Source organism: Gigantopelta aegis, chromosome 6 (genome assembly GCF_016097555.1).
Source record: "Gigantopelta aegis isolate Gae_Host chromosome 6, Gae_host_genome, whole genome shotgun sequence".
Taxonomy (NCBI): Eukaryota; Metazoa; Mollusca; class Gastropoda; order Neomphalida; family Peltospiridae; genus Gigantopelta; species Gigantopelta aegis.
Genome location: NC_054704.1, coordinates 32,246,111 through 32,269,939, shown reverse-complemented (window position 1 = coordinate 32,269,939; position 23,829 = coordinate 32,246,111). Strand labels below are relative to the sequence as shown.

At 38.4% G+C, this 23,829-nt stretch overlaps 1 protein-coding gene across 5 annotated transcripts in view; it reads right to left on the bottom strand.

The window, feature by feature from the left end:
- Nucleotides 1-23,829, bottom strand: part of LOC121375307 (ras-related protein Rab-3-like) — an 82,193-nt gene that overhangs the window by 8,484 nt on the left and 49,880 nt on the right. For 4 of the 5 annotated variants that reach the window (XM_041502690.1, XM_041502695.1, XM_041502692.1 and 1 more), the window contains exons 3-4: nucleotides 7,406-7,524; nucleotides 2,131-2,255 (exon numbers count right to left, since the gene is read on the bottom strand). In XM_041502690.1, coding sequence (XP_041358624.1) covers nucleotides 2,131-2,255; nucleotides 7,406-7,524 — 244 coding nt within the window. Of the gene's footprint in view, nucleotides 1-2,130; nucleotides 2,256-5,428; nucleotides 5,554-7,405; nucleotides 7,525-23,829 lie in introns of all 5 variants that reach the window. The other variant, XM_041502691.1, reaches the window with a different exon arrangement.

Genomic DNA, 23,829 nt, shown 5'->3' with positions numbered 1-23,829 from the left:
AGAATATAAACATTAGGTAGAGGAATATGCTACTGGCAATAAAATACAGATTAAGTGGTCACACGGTGAATGACAAGAAAAAGACGTGAGCTATGTAATGATTTACCCCGAGACCAATGTTTATACCAACTAAAACACATTCAGAAACACTGGTCTGTATAAACAAGAAAGGACCCTGCAAGGCTTGTAACACACACAACACAACAAGACTTTAAAGTAAAGACATTATTGTTATCTCCACATCTTTAAGTTTAGAAGTATGTTTCTAAGTTACAATAATATGTACCAAATGACAGAACATACACACATTATTTATCCCAAACAATCAAAGTTATAATCCATCCACTGAAAGCCATGATGGTCTGCAGGTATCATGTGGTTAAGACACACGGTTATCCGCTATAGCTTTATATAATTTACCGGCCTCTGTGGTGTCGTGGCAGGCCATCGGTCTACAGGCTGGTAGGTACTGGGTTCGGATCCCAGTCGAGGCATGAGATTTTTAATCCAGATACCGACTCCAAACCCTGAGTGAGTGCTCCGCAAGGCTCAATGGGTAGGTGTAAACCACTTGCACCGGCCAGTGATCCATAACTGGTTCAACAAAGGCCATGGTTTGTGCTATCCTGCCTGTGGGAAGTGCAAATAAAAGATCCCTTGCTGCTAATCGGAAGAGTAGCCCATGTTGTGGCGACAGCGGGTTTCCTCTCAAAATCTGTGTGGTCCTTAACCATATGTCTGACGCTATATAACCGTAAATAAAATGTGTTGAGTGCGTCGTTAAATAAAACACTTCTTTCTTTCTTTTATACCTTTTGTACCAGTCAAATACTATAGAACAGAACATGAGCCTTATTTACAAGTTTTTTATACTACACTGCAGATCATTCTGTATATTTCACAATGATCTGATACCACAGTACAGTCAGATATGGAGAATAACCGGCTACTGCCTTAAGACATTGGCTTTATTCTGCAAAGGTCAGAATGACTTTATCGTGACACCAAACGTTATTTGTAAATATACTGTGCCAATGTATATATTGATTGCAGGATGAAATACACTACTGATCATGCTGCATAGTTTACAATGAGATACATTAGTCTGTTTGCATAAAAGGGAATTGATGAACCGACATACAACTGTACTAAATTCTCATATATCAAAACATATTATTAAGTCTTCAAGACAAACCAACTCATAAAAAAATATATATAAAATTTCTATGCAAATGAAAAAGTCTCTCAATAAATCATATTTTCAATTGATATAGATTGAATCTTCATTTTAAATGGGAATGAGGACAAAATGTTGGAACAGCCAAGGTATGCAGTTTCACTTAAACTGTTACTGGTAACCAACAATGAAGTACAGAGTAAATGCAGAACTGTGCTTGCAATTGCTTTAAAAAAAAGATGTAACCTAAGCAATTTGAAGGTACATGTAATGTGTAAAGAAAGTGTTTTATTTACAATGAGATTTTTATTTCAAAAAATGTTATACAAGTTGGTATGGGTGGTTTATAACTTAATATTATATTTGTATATGGATAGTAAAATTATTCATTATAGAGCTACATGCCGATTTAAACAGACTATACAATACTGATCATGCTAAATAGTTTACTATATACAACATGCTGTATATTTTACAATGGTTAGTTACTACACTACACTACACATCATGCTGTACATTTTACAGTTAAATACACTACACTACAGATCATGCTGTATATTTTACAGTTAAATACACTACACTACAGATCATGTTGTATATTTTACAGTTAAATACACTACACTACAGATCATGCTGTATATTTTTCACCAGGCAGATACTACATTACACTACAAATTGTGTTGAATGCTTTACAATGGTTAGGTACCACACTACACATGGTGCTGTATATTTTTACAATGGTTAGTTACCACACTGCACATTATGCTTTTTTGTTTTTGCTAATCAGTTACTACACTGGATGGTTAGTTACTACACTACATATCATGCTAAGCAAATATACAATAGCAATTACTACACTACATAACATGCTGAATATTTGTACAAGGCAGATACTACATGCTAGAGATCATGGTGTATATTCAGACTACACTACATGTGGTGCAGTGAGATACCTAGTTGGTCTGCTAGCTGTTTGCCTCGTTCATTGGACACAACTCGCTCATCTTCCAAATCACATTTGTTGCCCACTAATACAACCTGGGCATTATCCCAAGAATATGTCTTGATCTGAGTACACCTGTGAACAAAAAACATTAGTTGAACACAACCCGTTGTATGCCACCAAACACCCTTTCCGTGCAGAACTAGTTTATATGTTCAACAATCGTTGTTGAATTTTTCAAGTCACTTTTGCACACCTCAAAGTTTTCAGCGATAAAACGATACTGGAAAATTCTGAAGGGTCTTGAAAAGTTATTGGGAGTTTTTCATCAAAGAACAAGGAAAGAAACTGTTTTTTGGTAGTACAGTGGAACCTGTTTTAATCGGATTACCCAAAGGACCTAATATTTATCCGATTTAAACAAGATCCAGTGCTTAGAAGGTTGTGTTTTAGAATTTTAAAAACTTTGGACCTAGAAACTTGGCGGTTTTTAAATGATTCTGATTTGTTTGTTCAGTGTTTGTTCTGATTTGTTTGTTCAGTGTCCAGTTTAGACAGGTTTCACTGTAGTGAAATCTAGAATGCTGGTAAAATCCAGGATTTTCATCTCCATTTGTTAAAACATCATTAAAAATTTGAATCTAAATGATATTCTAAGAATATTATCAATCCTGAATTGTTTATCAGTTTCATTGTAAAATTGATACTGGAAAAGAAAGGTGGAAGGGGGAAATAGTTTCTGGGGCCTAGCTTGGGTAATACGCAGACTTTTTCGGCAAGTATGTACATAGAGCATACATGCATTTACATCATATATTTAATAAAAAAATATATATTTGTAATCTCAGGTGGTATGTAGCTGCATACCTGCGTATATGGAAGCTAGGCCCCCCCCCCGAGTTCTATAAAATCAAAACCAATTTAAAAAAAAGAAGAGAGAATAAAAATTAGTTGCATACAATGGAAGAAGGCCATCTGCCTAAATCTGTAATGGTTCTCATTCTTCATTGGACAGTAAATAGAAGCAAAAGAATGTTTAATGATACCACAGCACACTGCCATTTAGTGGTACAACACGAGAATATTAAAAGTAACAACTAAATGTACTGTTAAAACAGAATATGTCTGAAGTGATATTAAATCAATTCTGATGCTGGTGGTTTGTCACACTGAAAGTCCCAACAGGTTAACATGTAACAAATACATGTAGCACTCCCACACACATGTCGTCATATGATTTATTTTATCGCCTAAATATTCTTACTATAATGAATCTCAGCGATAGAACTGATGAATCTACATCCAGATAAAATTAGCGGCCCAATTGTCATGTGATTTTGTTTCATTCCCCCGCAAATTAATATTGAAATAGATTCCACTCTGAAGGATCTATATTTAAGTAAAGATGGGCTTATGACTGAGGAGCTGGGTACATTACCCATACATACTCTCAATTTCATTACAACTGTCATGAAGGATCTATATTTAAGTAAAGATGGGCTTATGACTGAGGAGCTGGGTACATTACCCATACATACTCTCAATTTCATTACAACTGTCATGAAGGATCTATATTTAAGTAAAGATGGGCTTATGACTGAGGAGCTGGGTACATTACCCATACATACTCTCAATTTCATTACAACTGTCATGAAGGATCTATATTTAAGTAAAGATGGGCTTATGACTGAGGAGCTGGGTACATTACCCATACATACTCTCAATTTCATTACAACTGTCATGAAGGATCTATTTTTAAGTAAAGATGGGCTTATGACTGAGGAGCTGGGTACATTACCCATACATACTCTCAATTTCATTACAACTGTCATGAAGGATCTATATTTAAGTAAAGATGGGCTTATGACTGAGGAGCTGGGTACATTACCCATACATACTCTCAATTTCATTACAATTGTCATGAAGGATCTATATTTAAGTAAAGATGGGCTTATGACTGAGGAGCTGGGTACATTACCCATACATACTCTCAATTTCATTACAATTGTCATGAAGGATCTATTTTTAAGTAAAGATGGGCTTATGACTGAGGAGCTGGGTACATTACCCATACATACTCTCAATTTCATTACAATTGTCATGAAGGATCTATTTTTAAGTAAAGATGGGCTTATGACGGAGGAGCTGGGTACATTTCCCATACATACTCTCAATTTCATTACAATTGTCATGAAGGATCTATTTTTAAGTAAAGATGGGCTTATGACTGAGGAGCTGGGTACAGTACCCATACATACCCTCATATCCATTACAACTGTTATGAAACAGTTTATGTTTGTGTGAAGAAAATGTCCATTTTGGAATTTTATTAAGAAATAACCTGGTTTTGCACAGAAAGGTATGGGCAACATACCAGAACGGTAATACATATAGTGAGTTTGTAACAACAGATCATAACATCAGCTTAAATTGCTGCAAAACATACCCAATACAGTTACTGTAACCAAAGAATGAAAGAAAAAAGAACAAACACCCCAAAGCACACGCCTCACCAAAATTAAAAAGTATTTTTACCATTGCAAATTGTCAAATAATGCCATAACATTTGTTACTTATTTGTTGTTGAGTTGAGTGTTCAGTTAGATTGGTTCCTTAAGATAATTGAGAAAACAAAAGATTTATTTTACTATAAAGCAATTTGTTTTTGTTTTTTTTAAATAAAAAATAATTATATAAACATTATACACATTATATAATACTAAAATATTAATTATTTTTTGCAACCAAATTGTTAACTTATCAATATGATTATTATACAACTGTAAGGTATTGTAAGGGCATTATTTAAAATTGAAAATGGCACATTTGCAGAAAGCAAAAAACCAACCAAAAAACCCTCAAGAAATGCAAAAGATTGAACCAAACCACAAATGCCAGCTAGAACCTAAACCTAAAATTAGTTTCAACAGCATACAGGGTTTAAAAGTCACAGCGAGAATGTCAAACCTCAAACTACTTGAACAACTCTTTAAAGCAAAAATTTAATATTATATTACTGAGCAAGTAAAGAAAAACAAGCTTGAATAATTACACAGATACCTAGTATCCACTTCCCCAAACCACCAGTCAAACAATTACCACTGACAATCATTACAAGTATATGATCACATATCAGTTAACACAACAAGCAAAAGAAGCACAGTTTTAGGTTGTTGTTTTTTAAACCTCAACAACCCATTACATTACAGTAATTCTCTGTGAATTTCATACCCTGTGGTGAAAATGGAAAGCGATGTAATGCCATGAATAACATGAAGCTATGAAAACAAAATATGGAACATGCATACCTAGGTCACGAGCAAGTTTCTTACTTTTACTCGCCGGCACAACACGCAATTCCTCAAGGTCACATTTATTGCCGACCAGAGCAACAACTGCGTTACTCCATGCGTGTGTCTTGATTTGCATACACCTTTAGTAACATGCAGGAGGAAATGATAAGATATGCATAGATACACTAATAATGAGTCAACAGAAAACAGCAGGTAAACCCCTTATAATCAACTGCTACTCATTTTGGACAGGAAAAGAAAAAACCCTAAATATATATTTTAAAATAAAACAATTGCGTAAGGCCATTGTAAAATAAATCCTATATTTGCATCCCCACTTGGACCAATGTAAAAAGGTCTGTCCCTGGGTTTTTTCCCATTTGCCCCACTTTATAAAAATGTTTTATTTGATATGCGATATTTTTAATGACTTGAAAATAAAAAATTAAAATTAAATTACACCAGTACCCCTACCCCTACCCCACACCCACTCTATCCCAATACATTTTTTATAAAAAAAAGAAATTGATGAAAAACTAAAATTTAATTTATAATGGTCTAATACAAAATGCATGAAACAGGTTTTTAGGAATATAAAACTAGATAAAGATTTGTTAAGTAGCTTGAAATATAAGGGATTTACATAAATAAAATTAAAATTAAAAAATACTTTCTACAAACTGATTTAATGGAAATGAATCTATGATTATCAGCCATTTTTGCGTGTTCAACAATCCTGACATACTTTAGAGTGTGAGAAAGAAGCTTGCTGTGCTTTCTCATGGACAGGACAGCATGTACCATCACTTTTAATTTACCAGTTGTGGAGTAATGAACATGTGATAAATATGTGTGATGAACTAAAACAAAGTGTGATAATGACACCAACAACAATGAATGACCACCACCAGCATTATCAGTTAGTTTTTACAATTCAGTTTCACAAATTTATCATAAAATACCTTTTGACAAATTAAACTGTTTAAAATAACTTAGAACATTTCAGGCTTAAACTATCATCAACTATTGGATATCACACATATAACATATGGTAAGAAAAGAAACCAGTTGTTGTGAGTCCATGGATGGGAATAAAATTCAAATTCTTTACTGTGTATATTTAGATCCAGCTGTTAACGCACATGCCTGTCACGGACACAGGGTCTGACCTATGCCAGTCCCTCCGTCCATAACAGGGGGAATAAAACCGAAGATAAAATACTAGAATTCATACAGACTTCCATAATTATGAAAAATAAGTAATATTGTAATTATTACTATTAGCAATTTAAATCAAAAGCAGAGGGCCCAGGCACACCCAGTGATTATTCTTAAGGATTTGATCTACTCACTTTAGTCCACTTTTTACAAAAGAAAAAGAAAAAAAAATCTATTTGCATCCAATGTCTCAGTTAACTGCATTAGTCTCACTGAATTTTGTGATCATAGATTTATGATTCAGAAATATTATGTCCCCCAAAATAAAGATATTAGAAGACTGACTAGTGTTAATAAGGATCATTCATTTAGTGTAGAACCACAAATAAAGCTAATAAAGCAGAAGATCCAGCCAATACATCTGCCATAAAATTCACTTTTAGACTACAGAGCTCCTACAACCAATACTATCTTCATCTGAATTAACACTAAACTTGCATTCTTATTTATTTTCATCAGTTTTGAAAGGGGATGACTGACTTGTGTTTAGACATATTTCCATTGCATAATTGGAAGCAAAGTCAGAATAAAATTGTAGTTCACTTCTTTTAGTGTTATATGTACAAGCTATGCATCTTATTCAAGTCTAATCTGAAAATATATGTAGCTGTGACTATACAAATAATTTTCAAAACCATTACAAAGTACTTGATCAGGTCAATACTAAAAATGATTTATTGAGTCTAAAACATGATATAAGTACATTATATATGTCATCAAAAATTACAAATTTATTCTATGCATTTTGAAGTCTAACTTTGCCGAGATACCTACCAATCTTGAACTGCATTAAACGACTCTTCATTGGTTACATCGTACATAAGTATAAAACCCATTGCGCCTCTATAATATGCTGTTGTTATCGTCCTGTATCGTTCCTGGCCAGCCGTGTCCTGTAAATACAAACATACACAACTTCAGACAAATAACAATTATTATGTGTCAAATAACTGGTAATTTTGAATACTTTATCTCAAGATTTAGAGAAGAAACCCACTACTCTGCTGCAAAAACACTCTCTGTTAACTGGAATTTGCTTAAACCCAAATGTTTTTCATGGTCCTTTATAAATATTAGTATAGAACATACCCACTCTAAACTGGATACCCCTTAAAACCGGACTTTTTACTTGGTCCCATGGCTGTCCGGTTTAAAAGGGTTTTAGTGTATTTTCCCCACAGAAAGGACAGTGTATGAAAGACCTTTGATATATCAGTAAATGAGTATTGTTTGGAACACGAAATAAACCAGTGTAGTACCAGAGGACAATAAATATGTCGTTCTGAATTCACATAACACATGGAACAACCAACAATAAATATGTTGTTCTGAATTCACATAACACATGGAACAACCAACAATAAATATGTCGTTCTGAATTCACATAACACATGGAACAACCAACAATAAATATGTTGTTCTGAATTCACATAACACATGGAACAACCAACAATAAATATGTCGTTCTGAATTCACATAACACATGGAACAACCAACAATAAATATGTTGTTCTAAATTCATATAACAGATGGAACAACCAACAATAAATATGTCATTCTGAATTCATATAATAGATGGAACGACCAACAATGAATATGTCGTTCTGAATTCACACAAGCCCACATTTTTTTTTTTTTATATGATTACGGATTTTTTTTTGAAGGAGACAATGTCAGAGGATGGAATAAAAATAAAAATAAAATTCACCCAATTCCTCTTGTTATTATAATTATTTTTGTATTACGGATGTTTTCAGTAAGACAACCGATTTCAGTCAAAACAATGACGGGTATAAATTAAAGTATTAACACCATTCAAAACATACTTTGTACTACTTTTAATAAAAATCCATCAAGATAAACTTAAATAAACGTATTAAATAATTAATAAAATGTCAAGGGAGAGAACGAGTCTTCAGCACTCAGTTTCAGATGGGATTGAATTCCACTTTTCTATATACCACTCCACTCCAGGTTGCACAGCACCAAATAAAATACTTTCGGATCGAAGCTGAAAGTGCACCGACAAAATCTTACGGAGTTGGAATTGGATGAGCTTGTAAATGCTGATTTAGCTTCATATTTCAAGGCTTGTATTTTTATTTATTTTGTATTTCCCCGACACCGCCACTGTAAAAATCATAAGTAGGCGGGAAAATAAAATAACAAATTGGCTGAATTATATATATTTTTTTCATTTTGGCAAAATTAACGTCGGCGGATCCGTAATCCGAAAAGAAAAAAAAAGTGTGGCCTAACACATGGAACAAGCAACAATAAATATGTCGTTCGAAATTCATATAATAGATGGAACAACCAACAATGAATATGTCGTCCTGAATTCACATAACACATGGAACAACCAACAATAAATATGTCGTTCTGAATTCATATAATAAATGGAACAACCAACAATGAATATGTCATTCTGAATTCATGTAATAGATGGAACAACCAACAATAAATGTTGTTCTGAATTCATATAATAGATGGAACACCCAACAATGAATATGTCGTTCTGAATTCACATAACACATGGAACAACCAACAATAAATATGTCGTTCTGAATTCATATAATAGATGGAACAACCAACAATGAATATGTCGTTCTGAATTCATATAATAGATGGAACAACCAACAATGAATATGTCGTTCTGAATTCACATAACACATGGAACAACCAACAATAAATATGTCGTTCTGAATTCACATAACACATGGAACAACCAACAATAAATATGTCGTTCTGAATTCATATAAAAAGATGGAACAACCAACAATAAATGTTGTTCTGAATTCATGTAATAGATGGAACAATTTAACCAACAAGAATAGGAGCTAACTTTCAACCAACTAAGTCAAATCAACCAAATAGCTCCATTTTAATTTCAATGATCCCCTCCAAATTATGCATCAAATTTACTTCACAAAATTACACATCCTTTTCTTTTTGGACATAATCCTACGGGACATTTACAAATTTCACAGCACCAAAACCAACCCTCGCCCACGGCCGACCCTGATCGGGCTGCTTGTGCTCCCATGCACAGGCCAGCATGGGCGAACCCATCTCCCACTCACCCCCAAACCCTTTCCTTTCCTGGACAGAGGTGCCAGTGGAAGTAGATATATGTACCTATGACAGGCGTGCACTACAACATCTTGCTCTGAATTTGTACATCAAACTTTATGACCATGACAAGAATATTTTGGCACTCTCAGAATAATGGATACATTTTAACGAAGATGACGAAAGGTTTTTTTTACATGAACTTTTAAACAAATCAGAGGGCTGAGGTTTGTCCCTTCGATATTATGCATCGAGCTGTGCCTGGATATAGACACAAAAATAAATTACAACAATACAGTGCAACTACAAACTGAAATGAAACTGATGAAACAGCAAAACGAGATAAAGTAACACTGCTTCACATTTATTGTCATTCTGGTCATATAATAAAGAGTCCACAACAGTTTCTGTATGTTCTGGTCATGTGGTTAATATGAAGAGGTCGTCACCAGCTGTTACCACACACCAGGTGTTCCCAATCACAGTACAAGATGCAGAAACATGATATATATACCACAGCCTGCATGTCCACACACTATTAGAATAACATACATAATCACTCAATCAATATTCTCAACAATCTAATTTATTAGTGGCCATTCACAACATTTTCATGTATGAAGTATTACTACTGTTGTTTTTTTTTACCTAAAATTCTGTGCATAAAAAAATGCTGATTTTGCACGGAGTATATATTCAATTCAGATTTTTGGGAGGTGGGTGGGTAAAGCATAAATTTAACATTTTATTTTATATTCTCGTTATTAAATGCAACATCAGAGACACATTAATAGCACCATATTACAAACAATAAGCTTGCAGTAGTCAAACACTGGTGATGTCACGAGTTTCCAGTAACAGTGTTTTTATGGCACACATGCCATAAAGATAGCATCAAATAATGATTTTTTATTACACACCCATTTATTCTTATTATAGTAATAAAGACCATTCTGACTGCAGTAAAAAAATATTTTATTGAACGTGTGTAATATAAAATCTTTCAAGCGTAGTTCATGTGTTCACTCGACTGACGTCATATTTCTAGCCAGGACAATCAGAATTCTATCAATTCCACAAAATTCAACTAACTTTCCAGACAACGAAGTAAATTGTGTTATTTAATTAAAACTTTTATTAATCGTAATATACAAAGATGGTATGTAATAAATACAGAACCACATATCAGTTGTTTTGCCATGCTATTTATTACACTCGTTTATAGTGCGCTAGATTTATACCACTCGACCACTAGGTGGTTTTGTGGTATAATATTCTTGCACACTATAAACTCGTGCAATAAACAACATAGGGAAAACAACTGGCATGTACCGATAGTTCTGTATATTTATTGCAAACCATGGAAAATTAAATATTTATTTAGGTTGTAAGGTTTTTACAGCTGAATTCTGCATTGGTTATTTTTCCTTTTAGGCTTGTACATTTAACATACATGGTATTGTATATTTCACGTCTCTTTTCATGATCACCTGCTTTTATGTGTTGGTCATGTGGTTTTTAAAACAATAACCCGATATGAATAGTGGTGGTAGATATTACTACTTTCAAGGACATAAGTATTGGTTCCAATTTTTACCGAAGCCAATGGACCACAGTCTGGCTCCAATGCCAAAACTTCATGGCTGTGCTCATATTACTCTGACATACTTGTAAATACACGTAGTTTTATCCAGATTGTGGGTACCACTTTGGAGAATGTGACCTCCACAGTGGTGATAATTACCTAGATTTATACATATTGGGTATAATTGGAGCTTGGGCACTATAATGTCAGCTGAACAGATATCAAGCACAGGGAAAACAAAATCCTGAGCACTTTGTCACCAATATTCTGTTATAGATTCTATATTCAGGCCTCTCCATTTGGAAATAGCAGGAGACCTTTAACAAAAATGAAGCCATATAACAAAATAGAAACACCTCTTTCCATGTTTAGTTGAGTATGAGGTGAGAGCAAACAACAGCCTGTCTCAAAAGGAGAAATCTGTGGGCAAGACATAACCCAGTGGTAAAGCGCTCATTTGATGTGCATTCAGTCTAGAATCGATGCCCATCAGTGGACCCATTGGGCTATTTCTCGTTCCAGCCAGTGCACCACAATTGGTATATCAAAGGTTGTGGTATGTGCTATCCTGTCTGTGGGATGGTGCATATAAAATATTCCTTGCTATTAATGGAAAAATGTAGCCGGTTTCTTCTCTAAGACTATATGTCAGAATTACCAAATGTATGACATTCAATAGCTGATAATTATTAAATCAATGCGTTCTAGTATTGTTTAAAAAAAAAAAAACCCAACTTTAACCCTATTATCTTTGACTTCAAAAACCAAAATCTATCTTATGTACTTTTGGAATTATTAAATTCCAAAATAGTTTCAAACATATAACCGCTTTCATGTTTTTCTGATGTCCTTTATTTTTCTGTTTATTTTCACATATATTTACAGCACCCAGCTCCTCTATTTCAAACTACACACTTTTTTCCCACACTAAAAAAAAGGATCAGCCTGCACACTAGACATAAAAGGAAATGAACCACGGTGAGTAGGCTTACAAAAACACAACAGATGAAAAACCGTAACATAATTTAACAACATGTCCAATACCAGTATCCATTTGTATGTTTAATACACAAAATAACAGTTATATTTTATTTGAGCAATGGAAATGTTTTACATTTATCGTTTCGGCAATCTCCGACTGAAAACGAAACTACTTTTTATCAGCTGGTGATATTAATGCAATCAATTCATTCACAGAAGATGAAAATAAAATGAACAGAAAAATTATATCCCATATTAGGGGATCACTTTTTAAAAATCTGTATTATTATTTTTTATCAGCTGGTGATATTAATGCAATCGATTCATTCACAGAAGATGAAAATAAAATGAACAGAAAAATGATATCCCACATTAGGGGATCACTTTTTAAAAATCTGTATTATTTTTCCAATATTTTTAAATCCTTATTAAAATAATAACGAATGCCTGTGAATGTCAGACTGACGATATGTCTAGTTCAACTAATAGTACATAAAATATGGGTCAGCTTGTACATGGTACCAATTTTTTGGTATCGGATACTGACGGGCAAAATAAGGAGCAACAAAGCTTTTTTTTTCCAAAAGGGTAGGGTAGAACAGTGTGTTGCGTGGTCGCCCTTCTTTAATTTTTAAACAGCAAGAACACTGACAATACAGATCATAAATATAAAATTACCCAATGCCATCCATAAAATTTAAAATCGTCATGCAATATTTTGCATGAACGCTTCTGATAAATGAAAATTAAATTGGCTGAGCTATTTTGGTAATGGCAGGAATAGAACAACAGTGCTTGGAACATGCCTGTAGACATTCTCTCAAGACGAATCAATCAAACGAGAAACGACAGGCACTCACGGTGAATCCTCCCACTACACAGCATCAACTTCACACGCTGACATTTCATAATGGATTTATTGATGAATCACCATGTCAACGTGACGACAGTACACGCAACAGCCATTACAACTTTATGATAAGAACAGTACACACACCATTCACCCAAAACTACATGGCTGAAATTAGGATAATACTGAAAAACAAATAGTTTCAGGGCTCACTGTGTGTCCATTGCCAAATTAGCCTAATTCTAATTTTTATACAAAGTGGCTACAACAACTGAGCCAAACTTACAAAGCCTGCTTATGTCTTACACGCATGTAACTACACACATTTACAATGTTTAAACAAACACCTGTGTTCAAGAAAAACAAGCTTTGTAAATTCGGCCCATATATAGTCTTTGGCTAATAAAATTTACCTTAAATTAACCACATTTTATTAAATTTTCAAAGAAATACACTACATATCTGAAAATTGGCTAAACCGGAATTTATTCCAGTGTGAACCCTATATTTTCTTGAACCCCAATCTCATAAAATTGCATCTGTACAACTTGTTCAGTATTGATTTTAGTTACTAAAAGAATATTCAATACACATCGTCGTTTTTTACATAGTTATATTTTTAAAAACATAAAATCCAGGCAATTAAGTGAGAAAAAAAAGTAAAGCACTTCCTTTCTTCTGAAAAACCTCCAACAAAAACACAATAAAACAAAAACAAACCCACCATCATCACCACTGCTTGTAGGAGGAACCTGTACTACAGCTATCATTACCATAAGTACAAATATGATTAGACTAATGGTGAAGCTGACATTTCACTGTATGACCAGATGCCATGCTTTCATGCATTTTATTGGCAGTTGGCCACATGGCTTTAGGCTACTGTCCTTGAAACACTGGAATTAATGTCACAGCTTCACCAGGAATTGCTGTCCTCAGAATATATACACACTAGAATAGAGCCTGTGATTTTTTAAATTAGCAGTCACCATCTCCAATCTAATGAAGTAAGCATTTATTAAAGATCCATTTTAGTTTCATGTTTTTGTTCAACTAAGTTAAAGTATCCTGTACAAAATAATGGCTCATTTTCCTGGGCAGTCTTTCCTGGGCGGAGGTTAATGCATTAGTCAAAGGTAAATCAGCTACTGCCATTTTTTCTTCCAATTAACAGCAAGGTACCTTTTCATATGCAATGTTCTCAGGCAAGATGCACAGGTACTTTTCACTCTTTGATAAAGCATATATGAGGATGTGAACTGGGCCCTGTTCCACGAAGCGATCTTAGCCCTAAGATCAACTTAAGTGCATAGGGTGACTATGTGCTTAAGGTAATCTTAGGGCTAAGATCGCTTCGTGTAACGGGGCCCTGGTCAGTATCTACCACTCTGAAGCCTTATGGTAGGGCTGGCATTCGCCAAAGTCACAAATTGCAAATTAAAAACAAAAAGGTGAATTTTTTTTAATTTAATAATTTAGCCAAATTTTCTGCTGACCCAAAGCTATCCCTGTATGAACATAACACAACCACTGAACTAGAGAATGGTTCATCGTGTCAAAACAAAAAATAATAATAAAATAAAACAATAATAAAAATAAAAAATAAAATTATCTCATCATTAGCTCTGATCTTTTTCTTTCTCTTTTGTAACAGGAGCGTCGGAAGTAATTAAAAGTTGGTACGGCCATGAAAGCAATGTATATGAAGACATATATACTATGCGAGCTCCATAGGAAAAGAGAAAAAAATGTTCCTGGCCCAAAAAGTGGTACAGCCATGGCCGCACCGGCCGTACCGCTTCCAACACCCCTGTTGTATAATGTATCTGCGTAAGCTTGCCTTTTTTTGTAAAAATATGTAAAATAGTTCTTGTGCTATGCTAATAAGCTTGATTAAAGACATTTATACATTTAACACCAGAGTCAAACTACTATTCAATCTATGTATGGCATTATTTATTGCACAGAAGTAGCCATTAAACCCAGCCAAAAGAATCCCAGACTCCTGCCATCATGTTATTTATATACACTGGCCAATACGATCAATACCATTTTGTAGGTGAAGCGCTGTTGCTCTGCACAGCTATTTGCTTTATCAAATGTATCAATCAGCTAATACACAAAGGAATGCGCCTGGTGGATTTAAGTGTTCAATGAAATCGCCCCGGGTCTCATGTGTGACCAGTTACTTCCCCTGTTTTTGAACGTCTGTGCTCATTTATCTAATCAAATTGGATGAAGTCTGTGGTATATCCAGGAGCAGTCCTAGCAGTGGCTACGTGTAGTTCTGATGATTGATGTTGCAGTGTGACGTGGCCCTCAGATGTTATTTTTATTTTACTTTTTAACATTCAGAGTACCGTATTTTCCCATGTATTATGCGCACCGGTGTATAATGCGCACCCCCCACTTTGAACGTTTATTCCAAGAAAAAAACACATGAACCACAATATAATGCGCACCGTTTTTTTAAACCACAAAATCGACAGTGAATGCAAGATGTACCGTTTTCCCCCCGTCACCAAAATTAACGAAAAGCGAAAGAAGCGGTATATTCAAGAAACCAAGAAACAAAACTTAAGTTAGGTATTTGAGTACATAGACCTACATGTCACATTAAACAAAGGCTAGTACTTGTGTACTTACATGTCACAGACTCACACGTGCATAAATCAAAACAAAGTTATATACCCCATACACTGTAAATGACTAATAAATATATGAAAACAAAAATATAGCATATTACATTTCGTTCTCGTGGCTAACGTGAATGCGAGAGATTTCTAAATTTATAATAGTGTGGTATATTTCCGGTTTGCCGGAAATGGCCGAATTAAATCTCATGGAAATTAAAAATATTTACGGTCCAGTTTTGTCATTTTTGTGCACTTTTTGGCGAGGTATGGATACTTTTGTAGATTTATTTTGCATTTATTACAACCATCACAAGTGAAAAGCGATTTTTAAGAGTGTTTTGGCGTTTCATTGTAATGAACACTGTCAATAACCTGTAAAGTACCGTAAACTACCGATCGGCGATTTTTCATGGGTGATCGCTGGACATTTTTAAAAGATATTTTTTCTATTGCTATGTATAGTGCGCACCCCCATTTTTAACCTGTATTTTCTGGGAAAAAAGTGCGCATAATACATGGGAAAATACGGTAGTGCATGCAGACTTGAGCAGCAGTTAGCCCCGATGATGGATTTATCTTAACAGTGTACTCAATCAATAAAATGGAAGCCATCTACATGAAATGCTCTCTTTCTGTCTCTGTCTCTGTTTCTCTGTGTCTGTGTCTTTCTGTCTCTCTGTCTCTCTCTCTCTCAACTGACAGTGTGTAATAATTTAGACTTAATTAACGCACAAACAGAACAACATTTCGCACTAATAAGAGGGATGATTTTTAGCTTGTAAATAAATGAGATTATTCTTGTATGCTTGTTTGCTGTTACCATTTTACCCTTACTTTTTTTAGTTCTATATATGTACAAATATAATGCAGCTTAAAATATTAATAGTATTCACTGAATTTCTTTATAAGAAAGAGGTTACTATAAACAGACATATTTAGATATAATCTATAATCTGATAGTTATAGTTTTTCATCAAATTAAAATGTCCATAAAATGCTGTTTATTATGTTTTCTCCATTATGTTGAAAACTTGGAGCATTTATACTATGTATTTGTAATTGTTTTAGAAAATTTGTTTCTAATTTTCATTATTATTCATACTTACCTAGTACTAGCACAACTACCGTTACCTCCCACCCACCCCGAGGGAGGTCTTTTTTGATTCAATCATTCCGGACTTTGAATCGATAACAAGGATATACGGTCTACCCATGCGCGGGTGTAGGTTATACATCCGGCAAGGGGAGATAATTCTGCAGTGGAGGTTATAACTCAAGGTCGTATAGCATTGATGTTGTGCTAGTACTAGGTAAGTATGAATAATAATGAAAATTAGAAACAAATTTTCTAATAGTCTTATTCAACTTACCGTACTAGCACAACAACAATGCTATAACAGACGTGATATAACACCGTTAAAGCACGAGAATTTAACATTAAAGGGAGGAGGTAAGAAAACATTCAACCAGTAGTGTTCATCTCAAGTAATGATACAGTGAAAAAGCAACCCACATCATACGAGGTATAAAATGTCAAAGTGACTTTTAAATTGAAGAACTACAACCCCAATTAAAGGTAAACCAAGGTGAGGAAACCCGCACACCAAGTAATGGTAAAAGACAGTCGACTGCCCCAGATAGTCAACCATCCACCCCCCACTCTCCAAACAGGAGGTGGAGAACTATCTCCCGGAAAGACTGCCGCTAGCGACCGGACGAAATAAAGGTCGCCCCCTACTCGTGGCCCTGCGCACCGAAATGAGTTGCTGCCCTGCAATGACTGACTGAATCCGCCGAGTTCCGTCCAGACCAACAGCCATATCACGGAAATAAAACTGGTCAAACGTGTGTCGACCTTTCCAAAATCCCGCACTCATGACCGTGAAAATGTCCAAAGAATCATGGAAATTAAGGGAACCAGAAATCGCCCGAATCTCATGAGATCGAACGGAGAAATTCCGCAGAACATGATCACCCACCTTCTCATATGCTAGTTTGATGGTTGCAGCAATCCATCTCGACAAAGCATTCTTCGTAATGTCTCCTGGATGGCATGTGAAAGAGATAAACAGTCTCTTAGTGTTTTGCCGGAGATTTCTAGTACGTTCCAAATAGAATTTCAAAGCCCGCACCGAACAAAGAAGTCTTATCAGAATTATCCACAGAAAGCGTACGAGATAAACACTGAATGATGGCCGGAGGAAACTCTTCCCCTGGCACCTGGTTCTTAGCCACGAAAACAGGATCAGTATGTAATGTAACTGACCCGTCCGTATTGTAATCCACCAAATCATGCAAAAAGCATGAATCTCACGAATACGACGGCAAGCCACTAGTGAGACTAGAAACAAAGTTTTCCACATCAAATGACGAAGACTGGCGAATTTCAAAGGCTCATAGTGCATGCAGAACCAGAAAAACATTCCATTTAGGCAAAATGGAAGGCTTCTCAACCGTGTTTTGCAACGACTTAAGCAAGTCATGCAACACGAGATTCGTTGAGAAATCTTGACGTCCACACTGCCTCAGAGTAGTGAAAATGGACGACTGGTGACTTCTCACTGTTTGAACCTTCAGCTGTCTTTCTTGGACAAGAGCCAGAAAGTACTCAGCTAAATCATTAACAGTAGGCGACAAGGGATCCACGTCCCTCTCAGTCGCCCAACGAATCCAAGCGCGCCAGTGACACTGGTAGACCCTCTCCGTAGACTGGCGCTTCGACGAGGAGACGAGCTCAGCAACCAGTTTAGAAAAGCCTCGGTTTCAGAGGGAAACCCTGACAACCGCCATGCGTGAAGTTGGAAAACCTCCAAGTTTGGATGCCACTCTGTCCGACGCAGTCTCTGACTGAGCAGATCGGGTATCAACGGCAACCACACCGGCTCCTGCACTAAAAGTGACAGGAGCAGAGGAAACCAGGCTTGAGCTGCCCAACTCGGGGCTACGAGCGTGACACGACAAGGTTGCTGTCTGATCTTTGCCAGAACCTTACCAATCAGCACTGGAGGGGGAAAGGCGTAAAAATCCAGTCCCGTCCAGTCCATGCTCAACGCATCGTACTCCAGTGCCAGTAGGTCTGGTACCGGCAATACAAACACTGGCAACTGACTGTTCAGGCGAGTGGCAAACATATCGAGTTGAGGACTCCCCCACAACTGAAGAACTCAATAAGCCACCATCCGGTGCAACATCCACTCCGTCTGAACCGGGGAACGACGACTCAAAGCGTCCGCCAAGACGTTCACGGACGAAGGAATGTGTTTGGCCGATAACACCACTCCCCAATCATCGCACCATTCCAGAATCTCCAAAGCCGCAAGACTCAATGACAGGGATTTGGTGCCTCCCCACCGATTGAGGTACGCAACAACCGACGCGTTGTCCGACCTCAACAAAATTTGACAATGTCGAATAACAGTCCTGAAATGGAGACAAGCGCGACGCACTGCTTCCATCTCCAACAGGTTGATGTGATGACTCCTCTCTGAAGGAGTCCACACCCCTGACAGATGTTGATCCAAAAGGTGTTCACCGAACCCCTCGAGGGAAGCATCGGTAAACAGGACCAACTCTGGAGAAAGTGGGTGTAAAGGAACGGCCTGGGACATACATTTGTCCACTAGACACTCTTGGATCGGAAGAATGAACCAAGGCCCCAATGGTATCACCAAATCCCAGCTGAGACCATCCCACACTCGGGACAAATGCCATTGAAGCGGTCTCTTGAACCGCCTGAACCGCACTTTGCTCCACCAGAAGACGTTGCACCAACGTCCTGAAACCTGCATTTGCACTAATTCCGACTTGACCCAACTGGGAATAAACCCCAATCGGAGAATCATGTCGGTCACGAACTCCACGCCCACAAGACATGCCGTCTGTGACGCCGCCGGAATTAACCAATCGTCCAGGTAATTGTGCATCCGTATACCCAACAGATGTACACGCCCCACCACTGCCTTTACTACCAGAGTAAAGACGTGAGAGCTTGTGGCCAATCCGAAAGGCAGAACCTGAAACTTGTAAGCTCTGCCGTCGTAGAGGAACCGCAAGTACTTCCAAAAATCCCGATGGATTGGAACATGCAGGTAAGCGTCCTTCAAATCGATGGACGCCCCCATTCCCCCACCTGAAGCAAAGCGTGAACAGACTGAACCGTCTCCATCTTCATAGATGGAATAACGTAATAATTCAGCGGCTTCAGGTTTAGAATTGGTCGCCACTCGCCATTCTTCTTCTGGGCAAAGAACAGATGGGAATAAAATCCCGGAGTGCCCAAATCCACCTCCTGGATGGCTTTCTTGTCGAGAAACTCAACAACCATCTTCTCCACCAGTACTCGTTTGTCGACAGGCGGTACTGCAGGTAACCGGGGGGAGGACGTCAGTGGAGGGGGTGAAGAAAACGGAATTCTGTATCCATTGCGGACAACTGACAAAACCCATGGGTCCAGATCTGGCAGTTCGCACCAACTTTTAACAAAATGGCGCAATCTGCCCCCCACAGGAAGATCTGCTAACGGAACCTCCGTAAGCAGATGTCGATTGTCCACGCACCCTCATCCCGGCCGCTTTCCACCCCTGGGCCCCTTGCCCCGAGCGGAACCACGAAAACGTGCCGGCTTCCCCCGAAAACGTCCCTGTTTCGATGAACCACGGTAATTACCAGACTGCATGCCCGAATCAGACACCACAGGGATCTGACAACTGTCAAGAAAAGTTGATTTCTTAACAGGTGGAGGCTTAAAAGTAGACGCCACCTGGCACTTACGAGCAGTTCGGGACAGAGCAGCAGGGACGAATTTCGCCGCTTCTTGGTCCATGACCAAGTTAAAATTGGTCCCAAAAAGTAAGGTTTCCCTTACTAAGCGACTACGAAAGTAGGTTTTAACCACACCCGTCGCTCTTAGTCCCGCCAGGTAGTGATCCCGACGCAGAAGTAGACTGTTGGCAAAAACACGCCCAGCAAGCTGAGCGACGTGATGAGAGGCTTTAGAAGCCGCCAACAAACATCCCTTAGCCATCGGCGGAAGACCCGTGACTGCTTTATCTAACCCAAATAGGAACGTACCTAAATGGTTATTGACTTGAAAAAGAAGTTTAGATAACCTCTCCAAAGTCTCTAAATCCGTGAGTGGCACACTGACATTAGGAGATGGGTGGCAGTCTGCCTTCACCCTAGCGGAAACGACCGCTGGATGTGAAAGGAAGGAAGCTCCCAATGTCTTATACGAAGACGTGGACAAAACGCTGCCGGAAACTCTTCCACCACCGCCACCAAAATACGATCGCTACCCGCAATCAAAGCATCAATCTCCGCAAGAGATTCATGCGCCTCGTGCGCTAACAGCAAGCCAAAATCCTGCCGCGGAGCGTCCGTCGCTAAAGGCCGGTTTTCAAACGAAACACCCTTGTAAGACTGAACAGCCTCCTCCGACGGAATTGCATCCACGCACACCAGTCGGACCTGTTCCCGTACAAAACCAAGAACCGCCTGGTAATCATAATCGCTGTCTGGCGTACCATCGGCCAAATTGGGAATCTCGTCAAGCACCGAACCTGGTGCCGACCCTTTCCCCGAACCACACACCGATTCGGAGGGAAAATCCTCTTCCGAAGAAGAAATTTTTTCAAACGACGCGCCATGCGCTGACCGTAACGGAAACAAAACTGCATGGGCAGACCGGCCGAATCTGCAAACTGGTCCAACCCCGGTCTCGCTGGAAACCCCGGCGGTGGAGGGACTTGTGGAGGGACTGGTGGAGGCGATTCCCCTAGCCAGGCCATGAAATTATCAAAAAGAGAAACATAGTCCCCCCGAGTCCACCCCTGAGGGCGACCCGAAACCATCGGACCCTGAACGAAAGGTTCCGCCCATGCAGTAGAGGGAACCTCTACCCCGATCTGACAGGTCCAGATTGACCATCGGTGTAGACACAGGCGCACCCAAAAAAGCTGCAGTTTGCCTGATCCTTGCCGAAGCAGACAACGGGACTGGTGGTGTCGGTTGAACCGGACCGTCAGGAAATTCGTACACGTACAAATCCTGCTCCGAATTCTGAACCCAACGTACCACGTGTGGATTAGCCAACCCAGTTGACATAGCCACATGCGAACGATCTAAAAGTTGATGACGCTGTACAGGCTCCCAACAACAGAAGGGACGCCCACTGGCGTCGCACCCGAAACAACGCCACCCGGCTCCGTGACCGAGACAACGTTGTAAGACTTCGCGATTTCGCCAAGTGGCTCGATCACCAAAATAGCGCCGAAAGACGCGTTGGCCGAAACGGCGCCCTCGGACGCCACGACCAACCCTGCACCAGAAATCTGGTGAGACAAACGGCGCCGCGAAGCGGACTTCATTCTAGAGCTAATCGACCCCTCCACAGAAGGACCGATAACCCTGCCCCCATCAGCAAGATGGGAGTCGGAACTGAGAGACACAGTCGTTCCTGCCACGACTGCACTCCTTCCGACTGACGCCCCCATTACAACCGTAACCGGCGCTGCCTCCACCGAAGGAGGCAAAAGCAAATCCCCAGGTGGAACGGAGCCCGACCTGGAAGAAATCTTCCCTGCTTCAGCCGAAACAGGGAGCAACAGCGCCCCCTCCGCGCCAAGCGGCGCTTCGGGTTTACTGGTATCACCATGAAGATGGTGAACAGACGAGGAGGCACCCTTGCGCCTACCACTTGTCCGCGAGCTCTTTGAACTGGACACAGACTTGCCGACCGCTGGCAAATCAGTATGGAGCACGACCCCGGAGGTTGCCACTGTGCTCCGCCCGTCCCATTCACGTCTAATCATCCTCTTCCGCTCGGCATCTTTTGACAGCTTCTTAGCCTTCCCCCACTTGGAGGGGGACCAATTTACACAGATATGACACTGGCATTCAAAACAACAAGAACGACATGCCCGACATAACAAATGCTGATCAAACTGGGGCAGTCATTTAAGACAACCCCCCTCGGCACACACAACCAACCGGTTGGAGCCCGAGGAAGCCGTGTCAGACATTAACCCCCTGTGTAAATTACCCAAAAGACCTCGTATGACAGAGTAAAACCAAATTACAAATTAATAAACAATTTAACAATTTGACAAAAAATGTACTACAGAACTCGAACACGACTGCAATGGAGGACTGCAGAATAAAAAAAACGAGGATATACGGTCTACCCATGCGCGGGTGTAGGTTATACATCCGGCAAGGGGAGATAATTTTGCAGTGGAGGTTATAACTCAGGGTCGTATAGCATTGTTGTTGTGCTAGTACGGTAAGTTGAATAAGACTATTAGACATTTATAGAAGGAAAAATCATCATTATGCAGCAGTATTAAACAGTTTTTAAACATCTTTTTTTTCTTTCTTTTTTTTAATATATACTTTGCTGGAAAATATAAATTGAAGTCAACAAAAGATATTAATTTGTGTTTAATTTCACACGGACTTGTCCTCAAATAGGAATGGCCTATAGGGTCATATAGAATCAGATGTTAATCACTGTGACAGCTTGCACATTAAATCTAATGGTAGGTTGAAATTCCCTAGAACTTGATTGATAAATTACATTGGTATTACATGTATAATAACATTACACAACTGTTATGGTGTGGCACTACAAAAGTAGATCCATGGCCCGTAACAAGAAAAGGTAACTACTGAAAGTCGTGGGTGTTAGGGGAAATCAAGAGTGAACAGACTTGACAAAAGACCATGAAAACATTTGCGGCATTTAAAAAGTTGGGTGTTAATATGATATTTGCATCCATAAACAAGAACATGAACCGTTTAAAGGAGGCACTGATGTCATAATTTTCTAATTATCAGAAGGCTTTTCATTTTTGATATATCACACTCATCAAAACAGATTGTGAACAGACTTTTAGCAAACCAATGTTTTTTTTAATGTCAACTTGTTTTCCTTTTGCCACATGCTAGTCAATTCTACATTCTACACATGCACTCTACTCATCCAACGGGCGGGACGTAGCCCAATGGTACAGCGCTCACTCGATGCACGATCGGTGTGGGATCGATCCCAGTCAGTGGGCCCATTGGGCTATTTCCC